This window comes from Caenorhabditis remanei, chromosome I (assembly GCF_010183535.1).
Source record: "Caenorhabditis remanei strain PX506 chromosome I, whole genome shotgun sequence".
NCBI classification, from domain to species: Eukaryota; Metazoa; Nematoda; class Chromadorea; order Rhabditida; family Rhabditidae; genus Caenorhabditis; species Caenorhabditis remanei.
The window spans coordinates 12,244,491-12,267,830 of record NC_071328.1 but is presented as its reverse complement, the minus strand read 5'-3'; the positions used below and the strand labels follow the sequence as shown (position 1 = coordinate 12,267,830).

General features: G+C 39.8%; 9 protein-coding genes across 9 annotated transcripts; 5 read left to right on the top strand and 4 right to left on the bottom strand.

The window, feature by feature from the left end:
• Positions 1 to 1,361: 1,361 nt before the first annotated feature.
• On the top strand, positions 1,362 to 1,906 carry GCK72_002753 (uncharacterized protein; the record flags this gene model as incomplete). The annotated part of the gene is made up of 2 exons (XM_053723580.1): positions 1,362 to 1,458; positions 1,524 to 1,906. 2 exons carry the CDS (start codon positions 1,362 to 1,364, stop codon positions 1,904 to 1,906), a joined length of 480 nt encoding a protein of 159 aa, XP_053592225.1.
• A 222-nt stretch (positions 1,907 to 2,128) lies between these two features.
• On the top strand, positions 2,129 to 2,647 carry GCK72_002752 (uncharacterized protein; the record flags this gene model as incomplete). The annotated part of the gene is made up of 1 exon (XM_053723579.1): positions 2,129 to 2,647. The coding sequence occupies one exon, from the start codon at positions 2,129 to 2,131 to the stop codon at positions 2,645 to 2,647; it is 519 nt and encodes a 172-aa protein (XP_053592224.1).
• A 105-nt stretch (positions 2,648 to 2,752) lies between these two features.
• GCK72_002751 (uncharacterized protein) lies at positions 2,753 to 4,319 on the top strand (the record flags this gene model as incomplete). Its single annotated transcript, XM_053723578.1, has 3 exons — positions 2,753 to 3,855; positions 3,904 to 4,136; positions 4,183 to 4,319. The coding sequence occupies 3 exons, from the start codon at positions 2,753 to 2,755 to the stop codon at positions 4,317 to 4,319; spliced, it is 1,473 nt and encodes a 490-aa protein (XP_053592223.1).
• Positions 4,320 to 4,717: 398 nt separating this feature from the next.
• GCK72_002750 (uncharacterized protein) lies at positions 4,718 to 6,234 on the bottom strand (the record flags this gene model as incomplete). The annotated part of the gene is made up of 6 exons (XM_053723577.1): positions 4,718 to 4,799; positions 5,130 to 5,332; positions 5,391 to 5,558; positions 5,610 to 5,792; positions 5,839 to 5,926; positions 5,975 to 6,234. The coding sequence occupies 6 exons, from the start codon at positions 6,232 to 6,234 to the stop codon at positions 4,718 to 4,720; spliced, it is 984 nt and encodes a 327-aa protein (XP_053592222.1).
• Positions 6,235 to 6,496: 262 nt separating this feature from the next.
• GCK72_002749 (uncharacterized protein) lies at positions 6,497 to 9,037 on the bottom strand (the record flags this gene model as incomplete). The annotated part of the gene is made up of 4 exons (XM_003111985.2): positions 6,497 to 6,542; positions 6,595 to 7,895; positions 8,341 to 8,823; positions 8,867 to 9,037. 4 exons carry the CDS (start codon positions 9,035 to 9,037, stop codon positions 6,497 to 6,499), a joined length of 2,001 nt encoding a protein of 666 aa, XP_003112033.2.
• Positions 9,038 to 9,335: 298 nt separating this feature from the next.
• GCK72_002748 (uncharacterized protein) lies at positions 9,336 to 11,281 on the top strand (the record flags this gene model as incomplete). The annotated part of the gene is made up of 8 exons (XM_003111830.2): positions 9,336 to 9,500; positions 9,551 to 9,789; positions 9,837 to 10,055; positions 10,234 to 10,326; positions 10,382 to 10,467; positions 10,511 to 10,709; positions 10,904 to 11,029; positions 11,074 to 11,281. The coding sequence occupies 8 exons, from the start codon at positions 9,336 to 9,338 to the stop codon at positions 11,279 to 11,281; spliced, it is 1,335 nt and encodes a 444-aa protein (XP_003111878.2).
• Positions 11,282 to 11,522: 241 nt separating this feature from the next.
• Positions 11,523 to 14,917, bottom strand: GCK72_002747 (uncharacterized protein; the record flags this gene model as incomplete). The annotated part of the gene is made up of 7 exons (XM_053723576.1): positions 11,523 to 11,649; positions 11,698 to 11,848; positions 11,901 to 12,128; positions 12,390 to 12,498; positions 12,794 to 12,972; positions 13,348 to 13,420; positions 14,828 to 14,917. The coding sequence occupies 7 exons, from the start codon at positions 14,915 to 14,917 to the stop codon at positions 11,523 to 11,525; spliced, it is 957 nt and encodes a 318-aa protein (XP_053592221.1).
• Positions 14,918 to 15,605: 688 nt separating this feature from the next.
• On the bottom strand, positions 15,606 to 22,589 carry GCK72_002745 (uncharacterized protein; the record flags this gene model as incomplete). The annotated part of the gene is made up of 9 exons (XM_053723574.1): positions 15,606 to 15,875; positions 17,076 to 17,267; positions 18,861 to 18,991; positions 19,510 to 19,826; positions 19,905 to 20,309; positions 20,789 to 21,187; positions 21,233 to 21,438; positions 22,030 to 22,464; positions 22,509 to 22,589. 9 exons carry the CDS (start codon positions 22,587 to 22,589, stop codon positions 15,606 to 15,608), a joined length of 2,436 nt encoding a protein of 811 aa, XP_053592219.1.
• GCK72_002746 (uncharacterized protein) lies at positions 17,114 to 20,246 on the top strand (the record flags this gene model as incomplete). The annotated part of the gene is made up of 3 exons (XM_053723575.1): positions 17,114 to 17,292; positions 19,502 to 19,682; positions 19,932 to 20,246. 3 exons carry the CDS (start codon positions 17,114 to 17,116, stop codon positions 20,244 to 20,246), a joined length of 675 nt encoding a protein of 224 aa, XP_053592220.1.
• Positions 22,590 to 23,340: the final 751 nt, after the last annotated feature.

The following is a 23,340-nucleotide window of genomic DNA, read 5'->3' as shown; positions in this document are numbered from 1 at the left end:
CTCTCTCTCCTGAAAATTGTAGTAATAAAAATAAAAATAAGAGAAAAGAAGTGTAAGAAGGGGGGAAAAGCAACAACTACTTTCCTCTCATAATACGCGTGAAGAGGTTCAGAGAAGACGCCGTCTGCTCTCTCTCTCTCTCAGGCTTCAGTGCTCCGGTTGTCATGGAGAACAGGGGAAATAGTGTATTAGTAGGGGGAGGACGCAGAGAAATGTGCATAATTAGATAGAAGGGCGGTACGCGGCAGGTGCCTGGCAAATGATTAGGAAAAGGGGAAAGAAGAAGCCAAAATATTTTGACTAGTGACGTTTTCAGAGAGACTTCATTTCAGTTTTTTGTTCTCAATGATACAAATCAAATTTCAGATTCACAGGGGGTCTACAAGTTTTCGGGGGGGGGGAAGTTTTGATACTTTTAGAAGAGAGAAATGGTACAAATGAATTGGAGAATAGAAAACAAGTTGATGAGAGATTCTAGTAATTGGTATATAACAAACTGAAATTGAGCGGTTTTAAACAAATACATAGAAAATGCGAGGAGGCAAATTTTAGGAAGTTAGATTTGAGGGGTGTCGCCAGATGCTTTGTTTACGGCTGGGTTCGGAGATTGTTTGGCGGTGACAGGGCGTTGATGGGATCTGGAAATATAAAGAGGCCCCAGAATTCAATAGAAAATTGAATTCTTTATCTTATGGGTCAGAAAACCTGAATTTTGGTCAGAAAATAACTTTTTTGATACAGAAAAACAGATTTTTAGAAAAATATAGTTTTCAGCTATTTCAGCCAACAGTTATTTTTTCAAAAAACGTTTCAGAGCGTTCTCGAGTACATTTCCTGCAATTTTTGTTTGAGAATATTTCTGCCAAAAAAGTTATACTTATTTTTCTGAAAATCTGTTTTTCTGTATCAAAAAAGTCCATTTCAGACCAAAATTTACGTTTTCTGGCTCATAAGTTAAAGAATTCCATAATTCTGATGGATGCGACGTCTGAAAATCCTGAAAATACTGGATTTTCAGGGCAAAAAATAAATCAAAGAATCGAATTAAAACGTGAAAAAATCGGCTTCACATTTCTTCCAGTTCTTTTTCGCAGTGTGGGAAATCGTGGATAGAGACAAAGAAAAGTTTCACGGCAGGGAGAATCAATCTGACCTTTCCTAAACACCACCCTACTCCACTACCCTATTTCCACTTCCCCTGTTCAATAATTTGCTCATTCCTCCAGTTTTCGATCAAAATATCGAATCTGAATCATTTAAAGTCTGCTATCTCGTAACAAATAAAGAGGAGTAGTGTAAGTAACCAGAATCTCTGAATTCCTGAATAATTAAATATTTTCAGACGAAAGAGAACTACACAAATGATTCGACTCATTTCATTTGTCGTATGGATTGGAGCGATTCTTGTAAATGGGCATCCGACTGGAAATTTGACTCGCTTCTCGCGTGCAACTGATGGTTAGTAACTTGTTTAGATGACGTGTCAAAAAATAAGATTCAAGTTTCAAAAATTGAAATTTCAGAGGAGTTCACGACTTCCCTGAAACAAATGCAGATGCTGGCTCGTATCACTAATGGGATGTATCTGCAACAAGGGATGATCAAAGGAACTGTTCCGCCTGCTGACCTTATTTCGGAGCTCCTCAATCTCGAAGCTGTAAAACTCTCTGAAATTCAAAATCTGGATGTCGGAACAATGGAAGGAGTCGCTAAGAAAATCGATGAACTTCCGGGGAAATTGAAAACGAATGATGGTGTTGTGAACATAGAGAACCGATTGACATTGCTGAGATCCATAATTGATTTGTCGAATGGAGTGGCGAGCTTGGCAGCACCAGATGCAACGTTTCAAGCGGAAGTGGACACACTTAAAGATGTTAAAGGAATCGAATGGGACCATTTTTAGAGTTATTATGAAGCTCTCGATGGTTTTCTCAGTAATCGAAAAAAGATTGAACAAGGGATTCCCGTGAAAGATAGAAAAACCCATCAGGACGTTTTGGATCAAGTAAGAAACGCAGCCAAAGGTTTACTGGAGGATCTGACTCAAAATTATAAACCACTAAAAACCGATGCAATCACCGCTGCCAAAGGAATATTTTTGAATTGGTTTTCAATTCGAAGAAGTATGGCGGAATGGAATAAAAACGCCAAAGTGATGAAATACAGTAAGCCGGACGATGACAATAACATAGCTCTGATTGGAGAAAACATAAAGAGAATGGGAGAGGTGATTGGTGAAGTGAAGAAAGAAAACTTGAAGTTTAAAACATTGGAACATGTTTTTGATTCGAGACTACACAGGAGTGGTAGCAGAGATTTGAAACATATTCCTGCTTTCTCTGAGGGGTCATCAAATATTGGGTTGATTTCTAAAGATTTCGAGAATGATTGGATACAGTCTGTGGTTGGAAACGAATATCCGAAGTTAGCTGCTGCTCTGAAAAGCCTGGAAATCATTCAAAAACTGACTGAAGACGTGGAAAACTCGCTCGGTTCTCCTTCAAAAGATACGCTCAAAAGCATATCTGAAGTTGTGAATAGTATAACAGATGCATCTCAACTGACGGTATCTTTCGATGATTTGGCTTCGAAGCTGAAAGATGTTCAGGAATCAATTAGTGCTTCAAACATTATTCCTGCCTAGTGGGATACTTATAACACATTGATTGAACACATTTCTTCTCTGTTCGATCAAATTGAAGCAGCTGATACAGTTGTAGAAGTATCGAAAGAAACTATAACAGAAGACATGAAGAAGAATCTGGAGCATATTAGAAATATCACTGATCCCACACATAAAGACGATCCGGTAGCATTCGTTGCACGTCTGAAAGACAGTGAAGAATACAAGGCAGTGCTCGAAAAACTGGATAGCTTTTCCGATAAGTTGGCCGATACGAAATCTTTGGTAACTGCTCTCACTATCAGCACAACAAATCAAGCCCAACCAGTCAAAGAGTCTGCTTCTCAAGTCTCGCAAAACTTCCAGAAACTGAAGACCTTCGTTACTGATTCGAATACGTTCGTGGGTGTGCTGGTTAAACTTAGAGGAATCGGAGAGTTTGAGTCAATCGAACCAGTGATTAAACTGCGTCGAAAACTCAGCCAATTGACTAAAAACAAAGGAAATCTTGATTTCCCATCACTGGTTCAGAACATTGGAAAAATGCAACCAAAACTGAAGGCATTGGAAGGAGAGATCAATAAGATAAAGGGATTGAAAAATAAGGAAACTGATGTATTGATGAGTTTGGAAGATGCGAAGAAGGATTCGGATACTCTTGGATCGGCGACACGCGGAATTGTTAGTATGAAACAAATGACAAAAGATCCAGTTGATATGAAGCGATTGATTCATGCAGTGGGAACGATCGATGTAGAGAGGAAGTCGAGTCGAGTGAAATTGAGTTCTGACGAAGAAAAAAGTTTGGATGAGTTGAGCCGATTGGGAGGAGATATCAATACATTGAAATCTTCAATTAGTCAATACATTTTTTCTGTGAAAGCTTCAAAATCCGAGAAACTCTCCGATCATTCTGATATCTTTGATAAGGCTGCATCTTTCAATGGAATTCCCACAGACTTCAAGACTGCCATCGTCTCAATTGAGAAATTGGCTAATGACCCTTCATCTTCAGCTCCAGACCTTCTTCGTAAAGACGTTCCAATTTGGGAAAAGCTCGATTCGATTGGTTTGGACTTTGCAAAATATCAGACTGCCCTCCAATCTGCGAAGAAATCGTTGAGTTCTCTGGAAGCGACGTTCGCAAAGTTCCATGGATCATCAGTAGTGGCTACGTCTTCTCCATCGAATAGTTCTGAAAGTGAAGGTGATGACAACCCTTCTTGGGGGTTAGTGACAGAAACCAGTATTTCTAAAAATATCTCAAAATTTTGCAGGGCTTTCATCAAAAACCTCGGTATCTTCACTGGTATCATAGTAGCTCTTCTTGTCATAGGTATTGGTGGTGGCATGACTTTCTTGCATCTGAAACGAAAGCGAGAAATGAAAAGAAAAGGGAAGACTCGAGGAATTGAAGAGGGTGGCGGAGGGAAGAAATCAAAAGGAAAGAAATCGAAAGGAAAGAGCACTGGAGCAACCGAGAAGACGGGAGGAGATACTGAGACAACGGGTGAGCTTAGAGTGGGTTACGGTATCAGCATAAACATTGAATTCAGGAACTCCGACGACAAATAACGATACGATGTCGAAAAGTGTCACAATCCAGGAGGAACCAAAGAGCAAAATGAAGAAAACTGAGAAGTCGAAGAAAAAAGGAGACAAGAAGAAGAAGGAAAAGAAGAGCAAAAAGTGAATGAACTCATGGCTATTCGTAATATGGATTGATTATTTGTATTGGAAAGTAAATTAATTTTTGAAGTTTCGTTTTCATCTAGTTTGAATTTGAATTCTTTGTTTCCCATAGATACAAAAACATTTACAGGCGGGTGTATGTAATTTCAGAGAAAGCAATTGTGGAAGTGAATTACAAGGGAAAGACTCACAGGGGGTCTACAAGTTTTCGGGGGGAGAAGTTTTGATACTTTTAGAAGAGAGAAATGGTACAAATGAATTGGAGAATAGAAGACAAGTTGATGAGAGATTCTAGTACTAGATAATAGGTATATGACAAAGCGACACATGGATTACAATCGAGCGGTTTTGAACAAATAAATAGAAAATGCAATTTTTGAGAAGGCGAATTTTAGGAAGTTAGATTTGAGGGGTGTCGCCAGATGCTTTGTTTACGGCTGGGTTCGGAGATTGTTTGGCGGTGACAGGGCGTTGATGGGATCTGGAAATATAAAGAGGTTGAAGAAAATTTGGGGAGAAACTGAGGTTTCATCATGAAACTATCATGAGACATTGAGTGAAAATAGCGGCTCACTCGTTTTACAGAAAAACAACAAAAAAAACAATTTTCTTCCTTTTTTCGTCTTTGTTAATACGTTTTAGCGACATGCATTGTTCGCAAATTTTCAAGCTTTAGCATTATACGCAATTTTTCAATCGTCCGATTAAAAGATTCCAGACTATTCGCTCGAAAAACTCCCAAATACCACACTTTTTCTACTTAACACTTTAATTTCCTCTTTTTTCCACCCCAAAAATCCTATTCTCTCACTTCCACAATGCAACCAAATCATCGACGTTTGCCTCTCGGATATCCTCCATTTCAAGCATCATTCGCATCAGAAAAGTCTCCGCTTCAATCGATTTCTTCAGTTTCTTCCGTTGTTCCGATCGAATCTCCTCGCGAGCAATGGTTTCGTCGACGGCCAGCGTCATTTGGACGAAATCCTCAATGGTTTCGGTGTTGGCTTTAGCCTGAATTTAATTTCAGATGTGTAAAAAGGGCAATTTTCGAAAACAACAAACTATTCACCATAGCATTATCAATAGCTGATTGTGGTATCTGTCGTGGCGTTTCTCTGACCGTCTGCACATAATTCACCATCATCTCTCGATGATTATGCATAATTGCTTCCAGAGCCAACATCAGATATTCTCGAAGACACCGGAGTTCATGAGTATCTTTTTGAAGGGTTACCAGCTGAAACTAGCCGGTTTTTAGTAAAATAAATGAATTTTCAGCTCAAAATACTTCTTGATGGCGACTCGTCTCATTCGATGGGTTTTTAACAAGACAAACTCGTCCATTCGCGTCCAAAGTGTAGTTTTTATTGTTGATTCTGCTCATTTCTTCGCTTAACAGATTCTGATGACCTCCGTTACGAGCCAATAGTGACTCTAACGTCCGTTTACTACTGGAAATCCCATCGGTGGCCTGAAAAGTGATACATTCTTTTTTTGCAGAAAATTTATAGTCTCACAATCTTCTTATAGCTTTTGTCGAGATTCTGGTTGATCACAAACTTCTCCAAACGCATGATAAGCTGTTGAGAACTGGCGTTGTCGCTCCTGGAACTTTTTGAGCGGTAAAATCAAATTTAGTTTTTCGTTTCGTACCATTTTACAGCAGGTTTTGGAGGCGTTGGAGGTGGTGGAGGCATTGGAGGTGCTGCTGGCTCCACTGGGTCTACTGGCGCCACTGGATCTGCTGGAGCCACTGGATCGACTGGATCGACAGGGTCATCTGGCTTTATTGAATCGACTAGATCTGCTGCCAACGCCGCATCTATTGGATTGACTGCATCTTCTGGCTCGATTGTTTCTTCTGCATCATCATCGGGTATAATCAAAGATCCGTCATAAGAGATTTCACTCATTTTCAACCCGAAAACCAGGCGAGGAAAGCACAGAAAATCGTTGGAAAGAGATTATTTTGACTGCGCTAAACAACACGCGCGGCGGAATTTCGGCGCGTCGTTGTTTTCAACTTTTGGAGGCAGGACAAACTATCAGAGTTTTTCATGACAAAAAGGGTTGAAAATGGAATAAAAGAAGTAAAAATAATTTATTTGATGCAATAGAGTATAATATATAAACATAGGGGAGCAGAATTGAGAAATAATTGAGATCGATGCAATATTAAAACGTAAGATCATCCTCTCCTTCGGACATCTCCTCTTCGCCGCTGAAATGTTATTTATTATTAGTTTTTTTTTTTCAAAACTAGATAAGCTCACCCTCCCTCCTCATCATTTTGAGCTGCTCCTTGGCTGCTAGTTCCTTCTCCAGACCTTCTTCCTCTCTCAGCCGCTTTTTCTGCCTCACGTCGATGGACTTTCGAAATCTCCCGGAAGAGACGATTTCCTTCCTGACAGATCGATTCATAGGCCATACATTTCGTCGCGAATTCTCCGGCTTTCTCGAAATTATCATTTTTAAAGAAGTGATTCGCCAAAAATGCGACCGCATAGATAATCTTCTCCTCAACAGAAGTCACATGCTCATAAACCACTAGGAACACTTCGAAAACTTGTGCAGCTCGATGATTATCCCAGTACTTTTCATGCAGTTTCGCCAAATTCCACAGGGCATTTCCTTCAACATCTCCGAATAGATAAGCGCCCGTGAAGCATTTCTCAGCGTCGTCGACCCTGTTGAGCTTCGAATAAACCTCTCCAAGAGCCACCAGAAGACGGGAATCGTGTGGTTTGCATTTTTGAGCTTCTTGATAATAATACAGCGAATAGGCGGGCATTTTCATGATATCATACATCTGACCGAGTCCATACCAACCACGATGATCTGCTGGATCGATTTCGATGGCTCTTCGATAAGAGACACAAGCCGCCGCATTATTCTTCATCTCCATAAACTCGTGACCAATTAGAACCCAAAGAGCAGCAAATCCAGGATTCAGACGAAGAGCTCGCTGGAAGAACTTGATGGCATGTTCGCTGTCACGACGCATTGCATGGTAATTCGCCACGATACAGCAGGTTTCCCATCTGAATTTGTGCACTTTGTAGACTTCCATCGCCAACGCAGACAACTGTCTCTGATCATTTCGGATGTAGAGTGAATCGGATAGCAAATGAAGATCTGTCAATCGATATGGATCGATCTTTCGGACGTCTTCGAAATTTGCAATCGCCTGATCGTGATCGTGTCGAGCATTCGAGCAAGCAGCGATCTTCGTAATAATCATTGGAATCCCTGTCATTCCACGTGTCACAAGCTGTTCAGCCTTCTGAATTGCCATCGAGTGTTGATGGAATCGTTGAAGAACGAGCACCATGAACCAGTCACTCATCCAAACCGACTTGATATTAGAACTTGTCACGAAGGTGTCGGCGTCTTCGATGTCACAGATAAGGAGGGATAGACCTTCCCATGCAAGCCAGTGACGTGGCTCTCTGATGATGACACTTCGGAAGGATTTCTCTGCTTCGACTTTGAGTCCGAGTTGAACTTCGAGGAGTCCCATTAAGTATTCGAACCAGACGTCGTCGTTTTCTCGGAGTTTTTCGTCAATCATTCTCTGAAAATTAAAACTTGAGGGATTTAATGTAATTTTATTTGATCTTTAAAAATTACAAAAGTACATACTTGTCAAGGTCCGGCCCGGGAAGCCCCGAAGACCCGGCTTCAAAAATTGAACCAATTTTTTTCAAACTTTAAAACGAAACTTTTCCAGTTTTTCATCGAAAATGTGAACATTTCTGATGATTTTTCAGAATCCCTTCTAATTCTAAAAGATAGTCGAAAACTTGACTTTTTCGCGAAAAAAATTTTAATTATCAAAAAATTCGAAAAAATTGAAATTTTAAATTTGGCGATAAAATACCCGACCCTTCGGGCCGGGCCGGGTCTTGACAAGTATGCAAAAGTATGAAAAAGGCAGATATTAACAATACATTTACAGTTTTCAGCGATTTCTATTCAAAATTCTTTCAGTTAACTTTACGGCTTACACATTATCCTACCTGATAAAGAATCGAAAAAGGAGATTTCTCTTCTGCAAAACTTGTTTTTCTCTCAACTCCTTCTGAATCATTCTCCAAATGTTCTTGATAATATGCCAAAAACAAGCATCTATAATACAAAAAGTGATCCGATCGGTTGTCTTTGATAGTTTTCTCCAAGAAATGAGCCGCCCGTCGGAAGTCTTTATTTTTGATCAGCGTTCGTGCGAATCTCGATGAATATGAATCTTTCTTCGGCGTGACGTCTTCTCTCTGTGTTGACGATGACGGGGAAGTTATGGAAGACAATGAATCATTAACAAATGGTTTCACATTTGTATGCCAGACTGTTGTCTCGCTTTCCACAAGCCATTCATTCGGAATATACGCCAGAATCTCATTCGTCCACATTTCACCGTCAATAAAGCATCTGGTTGAAGTTTCTTGTTGAAACCACTCGAGTTCTTGAATGAATTCTCGACTGTTGATTTTTCCGCGTTCGATCTGAAAAAATATAATTGAAAATGAAAATGTTCCATTGTTTTACCATAGAAATCGATACTCCAGACATTTGAGAAACCTCAAACGGCGACAATTTAGAGTTCCTGAACTGTCCGGCAGCCGGGAGAGCTCCACTTCGTGCAGCAGCTTGCTGAATCAGTGTCAGCCGGTTTAGCGACCTTTCGATGGGTGTTGAAAACATTTTATCAGCACTCATCTGTAATTTTAAGCAATTTAGTGAAGGCGAAAAGGTATTTTTTGGAGAAAAATGTTACATTTTAGTGCGAAATGCAGTTTTCAACAATTTTCGAGAGAAATTCGTTGCAAAAGTTTGACGAAGAACTTCAAAAATTTAGTTTCGCGCCCGTAGGTCTCGCAGCGAAACAAGTTTTACTGGGTACTGTACCTTGCTCATTTTTGAGAGAAAACTTGCTTGAAATAAACGGAAAATGCTTTAATTTTCGCTGAATTTTTCTCATTTTCAACGAAAAATTACAGAAAAATTCCTCTCGACTATGACATTAAACCGGGATGCTGATCAGATAGCATACGAAGTATGTTCAAATCTCGGATCGTTCCACAAGTTCAACGAGAGATTTTCGCCAGTTTTAGACGCTTTTGAGGATGAATTCCATGTATTGTCATGTAATATGTTCGATTATTTCGATACATCGAAGCAGGTCTGATAAAAAATATTCCAATTTCAAAAAGTAACCAATTCCTTTTACAGCCCGAAGAAGAGTTCAACCGAAAAATGAATTGGTGTTACCAACTGAAAAATATAATTTCGAAGCATAATCCCACGTGGCTCTTCAATATTGTGCCAACTGGAAGTACAGTTACAGGTTTGGCCACCAAGAACAGTGATCTCGACGTGGCAATTCATATTCCACAGGCCGCGAGGCTCTTGGATGAACTTTATCCGCAAATTGCACTGAGTGAAGAAGAGAGATTCTGCAAATGGAGAGGGTACACAGTAAAGAATTTCAGAAGTTTTAATATACCAAAACTTTCAGAATGCAACTGGAAATCCTTCAAATCGTGCGATTAATTCTCGAAAAAGACGAACAAATCAAGCCACTTGTCAACTGGGAGAAGGGAATTCACCTCGTTCAAGCCCAAATTCAAATTTTACAAATAGAAACGGCTGATGGCATCGAATGTGATATTAGTGTGGTTATGGAACCATTTCTGTCCTCTATGCATAATTCTTTCATGATTCGGCATTATGTACAGTTAGTAAATATAATTTTGTTAATTCTTTGGGGAAGAATTTAGGAGAAATACATGTTTCCAGTCGAAAAGCTTCAAATTTGTCACAAACAATTTAAACACTTTTACTCTACATTTTCCCATTTTTGAACCGGGTCGGCCCGATTTTTGACAAGTCTGCCTAAAACCAAATCGTTTCAGTATTGATCACCGCTTCGCCACACTATGTGCAGTTGTTAAGAAATGGGCGGCGAGTACCGGAGTCAAAAATCCGAAAGATGGAGGATTCAATAGGTTTTTTTTAGAAGAAGATCCAGAAAGAAATCCAATTTTAAGATGAAATTTCCAGCTACGCCCTCGTAATTCTCGTAATCCATTTCCTTCAGTGTGGCGCCTACCCACCGATACTTCCAAATCTATCAAAACTGTATAAAGGTGAAAAATCTAATGAATTTATCTTCAAAACTTCAGCTTTCAGACGATAATTTCATCGCAACAAACGATAAAAAGTACCCCGAATTGCTGGATTTCGGCGCCTCAGTTCCCAGAGATCTTCCCAAGATTCAATTAAATCAAGCATCGACAGCTCAGCTATTCCTCGAATTTGTTCATTATTATTTCGAATTCGATTTTCAAGAAACGTATATTTCGATGAGAGATTCAATAGTCAAGAGTCGGTAATAATTGTTTTTCGAATTTAAAAAAAGCTGCAGTTTTTCATAGTGTTTTAATCGAAAAAAATTTTTTTGGCCAGAGAAAATTAAGCTTTTACGAAAGAAAAGAACAAAAATCAAACTCTCCATAGAAACGAGTCTGCCGTCGCCGCCGACATGTCTTGCCATGAAAAAACTTCAAATTTTCAACTTTTTAGAACTAGATGCCCGAATGAAACCGTCAAAAACGAAAAACAGAAAGACGTTTACATTGAAGACCCATTCGATTCTCATAATCCCGGAAGAACAGTCCGATCTCTGACTAATATCAAAAGAATTCTGAGGTAATTCTAGAAAATTTCAATAAAAATATAAATATTTCTTCCAGAGAAACTCTCAACATGTTTATCCCGCCAATGGAACCAACCGGAAACCTCCAAAACCAGAAACGAAATTTTCTGTTTCCCCGGCTGGACGATATTATCAATATGCCATCATCTAGTCTTTTCTCGCCTCCTCCACCGCCTCCAGAAGAGGAAGAACCCAGTGATGTTCCCAGTACTTCAGGAATCCCGCCCGTTTCATTCCGTCGATAACTCGATAATGTTTAAAATCGTGTATTTACAATTGAAAAGAATCTGAATCACCTCTCGAAACAACAACAAACAGAAAAATTTATTAACAAGTGAACATATAAAAAACCCGGTAAATGACAAAAAGTAACTATTTTTGAAAAAAAAATCACATAGAAAAGGCCACTTGCACGTAGTAATATCTCGAAAAAATGGAATACCCGAAAAACTAGAAAATTGGCAAAAAATGTTGGGGAAGGTTGGTCTAGACAGCTTGAGAAGTTGGAACATTCACAAACACATCGTCTTCCTCTTCATCGTCGTCGTCATCAGAATTCACACCTAAATTCACAGCGCCATTGGTGGCATTGTAGTGGGAAAGTGGCGCGTATCTGAAATTTTTTGAGTTCAAATTTTGTGATTTTGGGCGGAAAACTCACTCGACACTCGATCCCTTCACTTCATTGGCACACTTCCTACAAGCACAGAATCCGCAAGCCGCAATCGATAAAACAGAAATCCAGAACATCCATCCGTATCCGGTGGATGATTTAGATGTCTCTAGAGATGGATCCGGTTTGGAGCAGTCTTCTGAAACTTCTATTTCTTACAGAATCTGTCAAAAGTGGGCGGAGTCTCTTACCACACTGCCAGCTCTTTCCGGTTCCTGGAGTACAACACGGTCTACAGTAACCAATAGACCCTTTTCCATATCCAGTCGCACACTTTTCACAACTCATCGGTCCGGGGGCGGTGCACGTTTCACACGCCGAATCACACAAGTCGCATTTTCCGATCGCGTTGATATAATATCCATCGCCACAGAGGTCTTTTCGCCAGATGCATTTCGCTTGGACAAGATTTGATTCGTCTGGAAAATGAGGTTATGATTTGAAAGAGTAGTAAATGCGCTCTGTCGGAGTTCGGTAGAGCGCGTTTTAGTATTAAGGAGAAATATAATATTAAAAGTGTAGAAGTAAGGGAATGAAAATTGGGGGATGCATGATCACTCTCTTTACCATTTTTGATTTCCTTTCTGAGGTTTGCTGTAATTTTTTTAAAGGTTTTATTGTTTTTCCCTTTAAAGTAGGCGGGGCTTTCGAAAAACTCAAAAAGTCAGTTAAAAACGTACAATCAGCAACGAGACCGGGCGGACACGACTCTACACACTTTCCATGATCGTAGTGAGGCATATTGTCGACATCGATGAGGAGAAGACTTCCTGGGCACGTTTCGCAGACCTGGAAATAGATAATTAGGGTCTAATTGGGTAATTAAGCTGATTAGAATTCGACCGTCCTACTGTAGGTGTCAGTGATCGATTGCGCTCTAGTGATAATTCTGGGAGAACCCACCTATTAGCTCACTATCAGCACGCTTTTTACAACCGCGCTCTACCGCAATCGAAGAAAATTGTGTGCGAAATTGTGAGAATCAGAGAAAATGTGAGATTTTTCAAGAACATTTCGGTGGAGCGCGATTGCAAGAAGCGTGCCGTGCTAATATCAAAAATACCAAATCTGACTATTCCCTTACCTCGGATTTGGTACAAGTATGACAGTGCGATGAGCACATTTTGCACTTGTCCCCATCCAAATAGTACGTATCATCACATTTCTGAACACATTTGAATCCACTTCCACCCTTGTTTCGGAGTGTTTGAGTCAGATGTTTACATGCGAAACACGATGTTGCCGAGTTCGATTCAGTGCAACCTGGAAATTGGAGATGGATGGAAGGAATGGAATTGGTGGCCTAGAAACTGCAAAAGTTAGGCCATGGAAAGCTTTATGAGTTTCGTCGGAAAATGGTTCGAAAAAAGTCCATGTTTTTAAAGGAATTCTCTCTCATTCTTCGTGAAATAAACATTTAAAATAGTTCTCATCATAGAGCCCGTTAAGACACCACGGAAATTCGTGGCCTAACTTTTGCAGTTTCTAGACCACGAACTCTAAAATTCCACCAATTTTCGATTTTTCTTAAAATCCCCTTTATTTCGAGTAATTTTCAGTAAAACGAGCAACGCTGTCTTTGATATATTGATGAAACTCGGTGGCCTAACTTTCTCCATTCCCCGGCCATCTGCTTACCTCCATTACACTCTGCATGACAATTTCCAGCAGAAGTCAAGTCTGGAAATGAGATCGGCGCCGTCTCCTCAACCTGAAAATGTAACGATCTACCGTAACTTTTTTTTTCATTTTTCACATTTTTAAAGAATTTCTTTCAAATCACAAGTTGAGGACATTGTAGTGTGTGTGTGTGTCTGCGTCTCTCTCTCACTCTTATCTCTCTTCGAAAAATTCAAAATTTCGGTAAAAACCGGGGTGAAAAAAGGTGGTAAATCATGCCATATGGGGACAATATGAAAAAGCGGGGAATAGGAAAAAAACAGATAATTTTGTCACAGATTACAAACGCACAGACACACACACCACGACGTGAACAACCAGATAGAAAAAATGAGAAAAAAAGCAATAGGATTACGGTAGATCGTTACGGGACCCTGAAAAGCGTTTTTCACCAGAGATCGGTGGTGGCCGAATTTTTGCGAAAGTTAGGCCACCACCGGTCTCATAACATTCAAAATAAAACACATTCAATTAAAAATTCATATTGTTTCTCTCTTTCACTAAACCGCAAATTGGCGATGAAAAATGGCAGCAAAAATACAGACAAGAATGATTGAAATATTTGACTGTAAATGGCTGAAAGAAAAAGCGTGCGAACGAGTTGTTTGGCGGCGGCGACGAGAAGAGAAAAAAGAAGAAAAAGAGTTCAATTTGGATGACGTGGATGACGATGATTTGGATTCACGTGAATGTTCCCAATGCCAATGGGAACTCTCTTCTTCTGTCACCTCCCAACTGTCACGATTTCTTTCAACTATTCGGTCAGCCTACAATTAAATGAAAAGACATAAAATAACATAAAAATATGATATATTAACACGGCTCGGTTTTTGTAAGTTCGCTCTACCGGAACTGTATTTATAGTTCGATAGAGCGCGTTTGCAAAATCCGTATGCCGCGCTAATCACTATAAACAGGAAAAGGGAGGAGGAGCAAGACTGGGACTAGAGAAATGAAAAACGGGGATCAAGGGGAAAATATTGCGGAAAATCGAAGGGAACCTGTAGGAAATTGTGAAAGTATTAGAATAAAATAAAAGATTTTTTGACATGGAATAAAACTTTTTAGGGAAAAGCTCGTTGGATATATCTTGGCGGTGACTTGCGTTCTTGCTGAAATCATTTTTTCATTTTCCGGATTTCTGGGTTCGGAGAGAAATCAATTGAAATCAAGAGAAACAATTGCCCAGTGGTTTAGAGATGCTCGGGTAAGTGCGCTCTATTGACAAAAATTCTCAACAGAGCGCGCTTACTCCAAAACAACTAATAACAGAAATCCCAGAAATTAAACAAATCACAGCAAAGATAAAAATCCAACAGCAAGAAAAGACAGAAATTTTCAGAAAGATCTCATCGCCACGGCCGATTGATTCCCGGTTTTCCGCCAAACATTTTCATAAAAAACTGATCGAAATAGCCTTTTAACGTGGCTGAAATACCCGATTGATACGATGAGAACGTCCACGATGAGGGCTCGATTGGCTTTTCTCCTTTTGAGAAATCCACCAGAAGCGTCTCGTTTCCACCATTCTCCGTCGACTAGAATCATGGAAAATTTTGGGATTTTTTTCAATTGAAAATTTGAGTTTTTCGAGTTAAAATGGGAGAAATTCATAGTCGAGCGGAGAAGTGGGGAAATGAGAAAACTTTAAAAAATTGAAAAAAAAAAAGTTTTTTCGGGAAAAATTATTCGGAAAGATGTTATTAGCGCGGAGGTTTGATAATCGCGCTCTAACGAAATCAACTTCTCGGCGTCTCTTCCGGTAGAGCGTGATTGCCAAAACCCTTGCCACTCTGATAGGTTCATGCTTAGAGAAAAAAAAAACAAAAACCATGCCAAAAATTAGAATCAAACTCATTCTCAGGAATCTTTTTTTCACAATTTCATTTCGGTTCGCAAGTGCGCTCCGCCAGATTTCGGTGGAGCGCGTTTTCAACGGTTCAAAGAGAAGAAAAAGGCAAGGAAGAATAACAAGAAGAACCCGTGACGGGGAAAAATTATGGGATGAAGAAAATCGAATTGAGCAAAAATGAGAAATGGAATTGAATCCCGAAATTATGAAAATGACAACCGTAACGAATTCAACGATAAATTAGTGATAAATAAAACATGAAAAACACTAAAATTGACTAGTAAGAAGATGTAGCAAGTGCGCCCTGCTGAATTCACTATAGAGCGCACTTGTCACATTTCAAATAAAAAACAACTCCTAATATCTACTGTCGTTCTCCTGAATCTCTCAACGCTCTCTCAATCATTTTTCGCTCCGCCTCCTCCTCTATCGACGCCGCAATCGCTTTTCGCATCTGCTCGTCTTCCGACTCTCCAGATGACGATAACGCCGACATTGCCACGTCTTCAGGAGCAGTTGGAACGGGCGGCGTGGAGTCTCGGACACGTTGACGACGACACGCGTAGAGAACGACACTGAGGACGAGTCCGATGACGACGAATTGAACGACGACGAGAATTGTGGGCATTCCGATCTGCAGGGGTGTCAGAGATAACAGGGAGGAGAAAAGAGACTAGTCCAATAGAGTGCGCATGCATAGGGGAGAATTTTTGAATTTTTCAGACAAGTGGTATAGTCGACATAAATACATATATATCAAATTTTTAGACCTGTAAACTCCGCCCACCAACCATGCCAAAAGACAAAACGACGACAAAAAACGATGAGAAAAAGCAAGCGAGAGAGAATCAATTTACATCAATTTTTTCTTCTTTTTTCAACGAAAATTTTAACAAAAAATACATAGAAAGGGAATGAGAGGGGAAATGTTGGAAAGACTGAGAAAATTCACATAAATTCAGAAGGATTTTAATTACAAAAAAACGAGAGAGAGAATACCCATCACCTGGAGGAAACGCGGACCGAGAAGAAGTGGAAATGCATTAAATAATTTCAAATTTCAAATACAGATATTTTCAGAAAAAAAGAAATTCACCGGGAGGGGGAAAAAGGGGAATTCTTGGGTGGGAGAAATGTGAAAAGTGAGCACCGGAAAGATAGAGAGAGAAAACATGGAGAAAAACGGTTGACTGAGAAGTGGGAACCGGGGGGAGAAAGTTGGCTATGCAAATGCGCTCTAATGGATTTCAGGCGGGAAATTTGAAATTTCAGTGAGAAAAGTGCTCAGAATTCGCTGAAAACTTGTGTGATTGCATTTTCGAACATGCTGAGTCCAAAAAACATAATTTGAAAATGCGGAAACAAGAAAAACCTTATTTCAGACTTTTCAAACCGACTTTCTCAGACTTACAGCAAGTCAACATATTCAAAACTATCACCATCAATTTCAGCATATTCAGCCTAATTTTTTTCACTGGAAATTCAAATTCCCGCTTAAAATTCCCTAGAGCGCGCTTGCATCACCTCATATAAGTAGAGAAGTTTGTACTAGAAGAGAGAGTGATCGAGAATGTCTGGCTAGTGAATTCGTTCGAAAAAAACCCGTGAAAGAGGCCCAAAAAGCATGCAGTTTTCCTTCAGTGCAACTCCCAAAACCGACAAAAACCACATACAAAAAACATAAAATCCTCTATCCAGACATTCCCAGAAAAAAACATGAATCAGTTATATATAATATATATAGATACAGAAGAAGAACACAACACTAATGCTTGTATCTCCTCCGATGCGGCTGCGAAGGGGGTTCGTGTTTCCTGATTCGTCTCGACCATACCCATCGCTGGGCCACTGGATCCCATACCCATTGGCCAAATGTCGCCGCAGACTGTTGCTGCTGCTGTTGTTGTTGGAATACGGACTGCGGCTGCGGTCGTTGCGGGACCCATTGCCTCTGCGCCGGTCCCGATGGTATCGGCATTTGGCGTACGCGGGAGAACGCCTGTGGACGTTTCGAGAACGTTCGCTTCTGTAATCACAAACACAACGAGCATGTGGGAAAGAGAAAATGAAATAGGAGTGGGAAGACTGATTCCGTGACATTAGGGTAAAAAGGGACACTAGGGAAGGGTTTCGGTTTTGTTTCAGATTTTCAGAAAACTACTTCTATACATAAAACTATCCGGAGTGGTTAGCCTGAAAACAATCTACGTGTTGGTGGTGGTGGGAGATAAATCGAAATGTAAGTCGGACGGAAGTCAGTAACTGAAAATGAATGATGGTGAAACGGTGGTGGTGTTGGATAAGAGTTAGCTGACTGAGGATGAACGGAGGGATGGAATTGAGGTGCGGGGAGACGGTAGTTCTGCGCATTCGGGGAGGATTCCATACGAGGCTTGTTGTTCTGAAGGAAAATGAAGGAAAGGATGGGGATAGAGTCAGGATGCTAAACTATACTAAGGCTATTCATTACTTAGAAAACTGGAAAAGTCAGAGGGCTCTATAAGCGGAAAAATAGGATCATTTGGCTCATGAATATTTAAAAAAAGCTTACAAGGGCTTAAAATTTTATGAAAATAAGTTTTTTTGATCCCGGAAAGACTCTTCTTTCTACAAAGATGACCAATCGGTTTAAAGCTACAGTAATCTCTTTTTTCTTTTCTCTAGGCCATCCTAGGGAGGATTTTCAAAACTCAGAACAAAACCGAACCCAAGCTCAAATTTAGTCAATCTGTAACTAAAATTTGTGAAAACCATCAAAAATTCTTCCTTGAACTCATAAATTAGTGTTCTCTAGGCCTATCTTATATATATATATTATATCAGTTTTTCTTCATTCTCTAATCTATAAAGCACAAAAACTATAATCTAAACACGCATGTCACTACCGTATCCTTAGCTCGTCGTGGCATTCCAAAAAAGACATCAGTGAAGTGATTAAAAGTGAAAAATGAAGTGCGAGGATGAACCAAACCATTCAGGAGAGATATCGAGAGTGCAGGGGGGTAAAGAAAATGAAAAAAGAGAAAAAAGCGGAAAAGTTGAAATTAAAAATCTACAATTCATAAATTTATTAGAGAAAAAAGGAAACTATTATTGAAACTAATCGGATGGGGGGAGATGAGAAAAAGAAGATTCACAGCAATTGACAGTAAAATGAAAAGAAAAATTGGGTAAGAAAGAAAAAAATGCATTTTTGTAAATTAATTCTCTTTGTTGCAATTCGGACACTGACAAGAGTGAGAGTGTGGACACACAAGAGACGCAGACATTTTTGGAAGAAAGACAATGGACAATGGGACAATGAAATGAGTGAAAAATAGGAAACATTTGACATGAAAAAAACTGAAAATCAATGATGGATGAGAATAGTGAAACGATCTTTTTTTTTGTATTTTTTGATAATTTATTTTTTCAAAACACACACTCACACACTCAGGCAGACACACCATTTTTTGAGTTTTCATATATTTTAAAATCCTAAAAAAAACTGTCACCATCACCCGTAAAGAGAAGTTTAAAGAAAAGGGGTCCCAGAGAAAAAAAAGACAAAACACAACACGACACACAGAGAACAAAAGGGAAGAGGTTCCTAACCGAATCCCTCGAAAAATGTGCGTACCTGAGAAGTGAGTTGTTGGACACGTGACAGTACACCTTGTGATGTGGCTGGTGTTGCAGAGTATACTGGATCTCCTGGTTGGGCGGGGTCGGCGGTTCCGTAGAGGAGGAGGGTCCAGTCATGGAATGTACCTGGAAAAATGCTATCTTTATTCTAAATAATTATATTTTTTCCAACAATTTTTTAATATTTACTTGATTTCTGTCTTATTTTGAGATGATAAGCAGGGATGTGCGGAACTAAAAATTCCTGAAATTTTTTTTCCGGAAATTTCGGTTATCGGAAATATTCCGAATTATTCTTTCCGGAAATTCCGAAAACTTCGAAAACTCAGATTTCAAGTTTTGTAAAAATCTATAAATAAGCAGAAAAAATTGAAAATTCTGTAAATTTTCACACAGTTGTAAGGTTTTGGCACTGTGGTTTTGCAGCAATTTCTTTCGATTCCGCGCAAATAATTTATTTATCATCACGAAAATATTTGAAATTTCGGAAATTCCGGAACCGAAGTTTTTCCGAAAAAAATCTCAGAAATCGGAAATCAAAAGTTTCGAAAAAAAAATGTCGGAAATTTCTGAATTTCCGTTTCTGAATTTCCGTTACATCCCTGCTTATGATCCTAATTTTGAAGCTTTTTTCAGTTCCCTACCAGTAGCAGCGGGATTCGTCGTCACCGATTCAACCATGAGAAGCCAAGTTCCACGTGGATCCTCTCCCCACTGTTGGACTGAAAGGAATGGCCATTTGTGGAATCCGTTGGCATTGAAATCTTGTGGACGTGGTGGGAGAAGGACGGATCGAGTGCCGGACGGTGAGAATAGAGTGAGTTTGAGATCTCCTCGTTTCAGATAACGAACTGTCGCGTGGACTTGAACGTGTTCGAGATAGAGGACGGGCGTTCCGGATTCACATCCGTTGACGTCGAGAGTGAAGTTGAGTTGGAATCGACCGACGATTGGGCGGGGACTGAAAGAGAAATGTATAAATTATGTAATTTTAACTTATTTTCACTGTTTTCAGCGCAACTTTACCCAAAAAACTCACTTTGGATTAGCCAGCCTATACTCATAGGTACATATATGTTGTTCTGGAACAGTCTTCCACGTCTTCGCCATATTCACAAGTGCTCCTCCATCCATGAGTCCATATCCAAACTTGTTGCTCACCATCCTTCCAACTCCATTTCTCGACCATCCCGGATTGTTTTCGAGTGGCTTCCAGTTGGCAGTTCGGAGGACAAGATGTTGCATATCTCTCCATGTCAATTCTGGATTCGCTTCGAGAGCAAGAGCTATTATTCCAGCGGCGAGAGGCGCAGACGCAGATGTTCCCGTATGTTTGTCGGTACACCCTCCAGGAACGTCGACTGTGACAATAGCTGGTTGACGGAAGTCTGCGGAACTGTAGGTGGTGGCGATGGATGATGGACACTCTTCGAGGTACCATGGTCTGAAAATGGGGAAGTTATGGCGAATAAATTGAGATGTTTTTTCTTTTTTCCCGGTTTTCAATCGTCTAAGAGATCGGAATGTTTGATTTTCAAACAATCGGACCAGGCATGGAGTCTGTTTGGAGTTATGGGACGTGACTTATATTACTGGAAAGCTGAGAAAATGCTGATACGAAATGTATATTCAGTTTTTGCCCTCGAGGCCTGGTATTCGAGAAAAATGAGTTTAAAAATCTGCAAAAATGGCGAATAATTACCTTTTTAACACGAGAAAAGTGTTTCGAGTGTCAGAGAGGTAAACAATTGTCATTTTTCAGTACTTTGATCTCATTTTTCTCGAATACCAGACCTCGAGGGCTAAAACTAAATATATACTTGGAATCAGCGGCTTAATAGCTTTCTAATCATATAAGTCACGTCCCATAACTGACATCATGACTTTTTCCACTTTTCTCTATCAAAAAATTCAAAAACCAACCTATGGTTATCATACGTAGCCGATGAAATCGACAGTGTGTAGACCGAAGTCGTATAGCCATCAGCCGAGCACGAGTCCTGTCTCGATCCTCCATTTCCACTGGCCCATACGAATATATTTCCTTTTCCGCCTCTTCCATTCTTGATTCCTCGATAGAACGCTTCTCTGGCAAGTGGTCCTGGTCCGTCGAACGTTTTTCCGTCGTCTTCTGGACCCCATGACGCCGAATAAATGTCAATATGATCTTGATTCAACGAGAGAGACGCCGCTTCAACAGAATCCGAGACAGCTCCGTCGAGCATTCGGACTCCGCCTATTTTCGCTTTGTACGCGACACCGACTCCGCATTGATTGTTTCCAGCAATGGCGGCGACTTCTCCGGCGCATCGTGTTCCGTGTCTGAAATTTCTCTTATTTCAGGAAGTTTTCCCAATGGAAACTCACTTATTATCTCCATTATTCTGTGGCGTTGGATCATCATCGTGATCATTGATATCAGTGGAAGCCAATGGATCGTAGTTCGCTGCCAAATCCGGGTGATCTCTTTGTATTCCGTCGTCGAGAATCGATACGGAAACGTTTCGACCTGCGTATCCTTGAACCCAAGCTTGACGAACATTCATATCGTATCCGCCGACAGCTCCACCGTGCTGAAATTACGAGTTATGTATAGAAAAGGGGGTTTCGACAAGGATTTAGAGTTTTTTGTAGAATTTTTCCGTGATTTTTGATAGTTTTGTTACTGAAAAGTGGTTCAACAAACTCTGGAAACGTCAGAAGTTCACATTTGACTCTGAAAAACGAAAATTTTCAGATTTCCATGATTTTAAGAAATTGTTTTGCTGTACAAATTTCTAGTTTATCATCTTTCTATCTTTTCCTTGAATGTTAGCAGTTTTTTTCAGTGAAAATGGCCAAAACCATACTTGTCAACCCCCGGCTTGAAAAAATGACCCTTTTTTCCAAAATTTTTCAATTTTTCATCAGAAATGTTACCATTTTTGATGAATTTACAGAATTTCTTCTAATTCTGTACAATAGTCAAAAATTTGGCTTTTTCGCGGAAAAATTTCAAAATTTTGAAATTTCGAACTTTGGTGCCAATTAACCCGGGCCTTTACAACCAAAACTGGTTCGAAATAGAGCAAAATCAATAATTCTCCAGGTTTTTGCTGCAATTTTCAGTAAATTGTCGTCATTTTCCATCATTTTCTATTCCGATTTCCGACACAAAAACCTACCAAATACCACTGATCCTTATACAATGGATCCGGGAACGGGAGTGATGGTATTTCCCTCGGTGACTGTGGTTGCTGTCTCTGCGATCTTCTAGTTCCATCTCTACTCAAAACGGAACGACGGAACGGATTAGCATGTCGAGAGTCGTTATCCAAAAGAATATAATCTCTTTTCACTCTTCTCTTTGGCCTCTGCTCTTCAACCCATTCAACCGCTGGATGCGTATCCAATCTCTCCACAATTGCTCTTTTATGTCTTCGTGTTCGAGTAGTTTCCGAGTGATAAAGGAAGTAATGAGTGTCTAGAAATGGTTCTCCTTTCACATGCATATCATGATCCGCTGCTATCCGTCGAGCCAATTCATCGTCTCTTTTGGCTAATCGTATTACTGTATGTATTGGTTCTGCACATATTTCGCCCTTCTTTTCGTCGCAAAGCTGAAATTTTTCAGTTTTTTCGAGGTTTCATGTATAAAACCTACGGAATCATGCTCATTAGAAAGTACAACTGAAACCAAAACTGCCAGAATATGCCATCCTATCCGGCCTATCGATATACGCATCACGCGTTTGAGAATAAGTGGGGGTGATCTGAAAAAAACTTGATTTTCTTTTCAATTCTTGTACTCAAAAGATCAAAACTTACATGTTCTAATAGTACAAGAAAATCCGTCTTGGCTGTGTGATATGGGGGTGAGTAATGAAGAAATTTCGACGATTCGCTGGGTGCCCTCTCTTTTTCGGATTTATTCTGACATCGACCCGAAGCGAACGTCTGAAATTTGAAACCAATTAAACAAATGGATAATTTAGAAACTTTAAGAAAAGAAATTACGATTGTTGGGAGTGTAGAAGAAGCAAAAAATGGCATAAAAGTAGCAAAAACTCAAAAAATGGTGGTTTATGCAAATGCGCTCCACCGCACTGTAATAAAATGAGTCCAAAACTCATTTTTTGGACCGGAAAACTAGTTTCTCCCGATGGAAATGCGAGTTAAAAGTGAGTAATTTGTAATTGTGAAATGTCTCGAATACTTTCTCGACCTCGATTTTACTGGTTCAACCTTGAATATCCCCCTGTTGTAACCGGTTTTTGTGTAACTTCTTCGAAAAAGCCTCAACGAGAAATTGAATGAAAAAAAGGGCAAGTGTAAAAATGAAGATTTCGAGGAAATTAGCGTAGTAATTGTGAGAAAATCTGTTGGGAAGAAGAAATAGGAGATTTTGATTGACACTTTTTGTTTGTTGCAATTCGATACGGGGCCGTGATGAGCTTTTGTTCGATGTAATAGTACGAATATTTTTACAAATATTG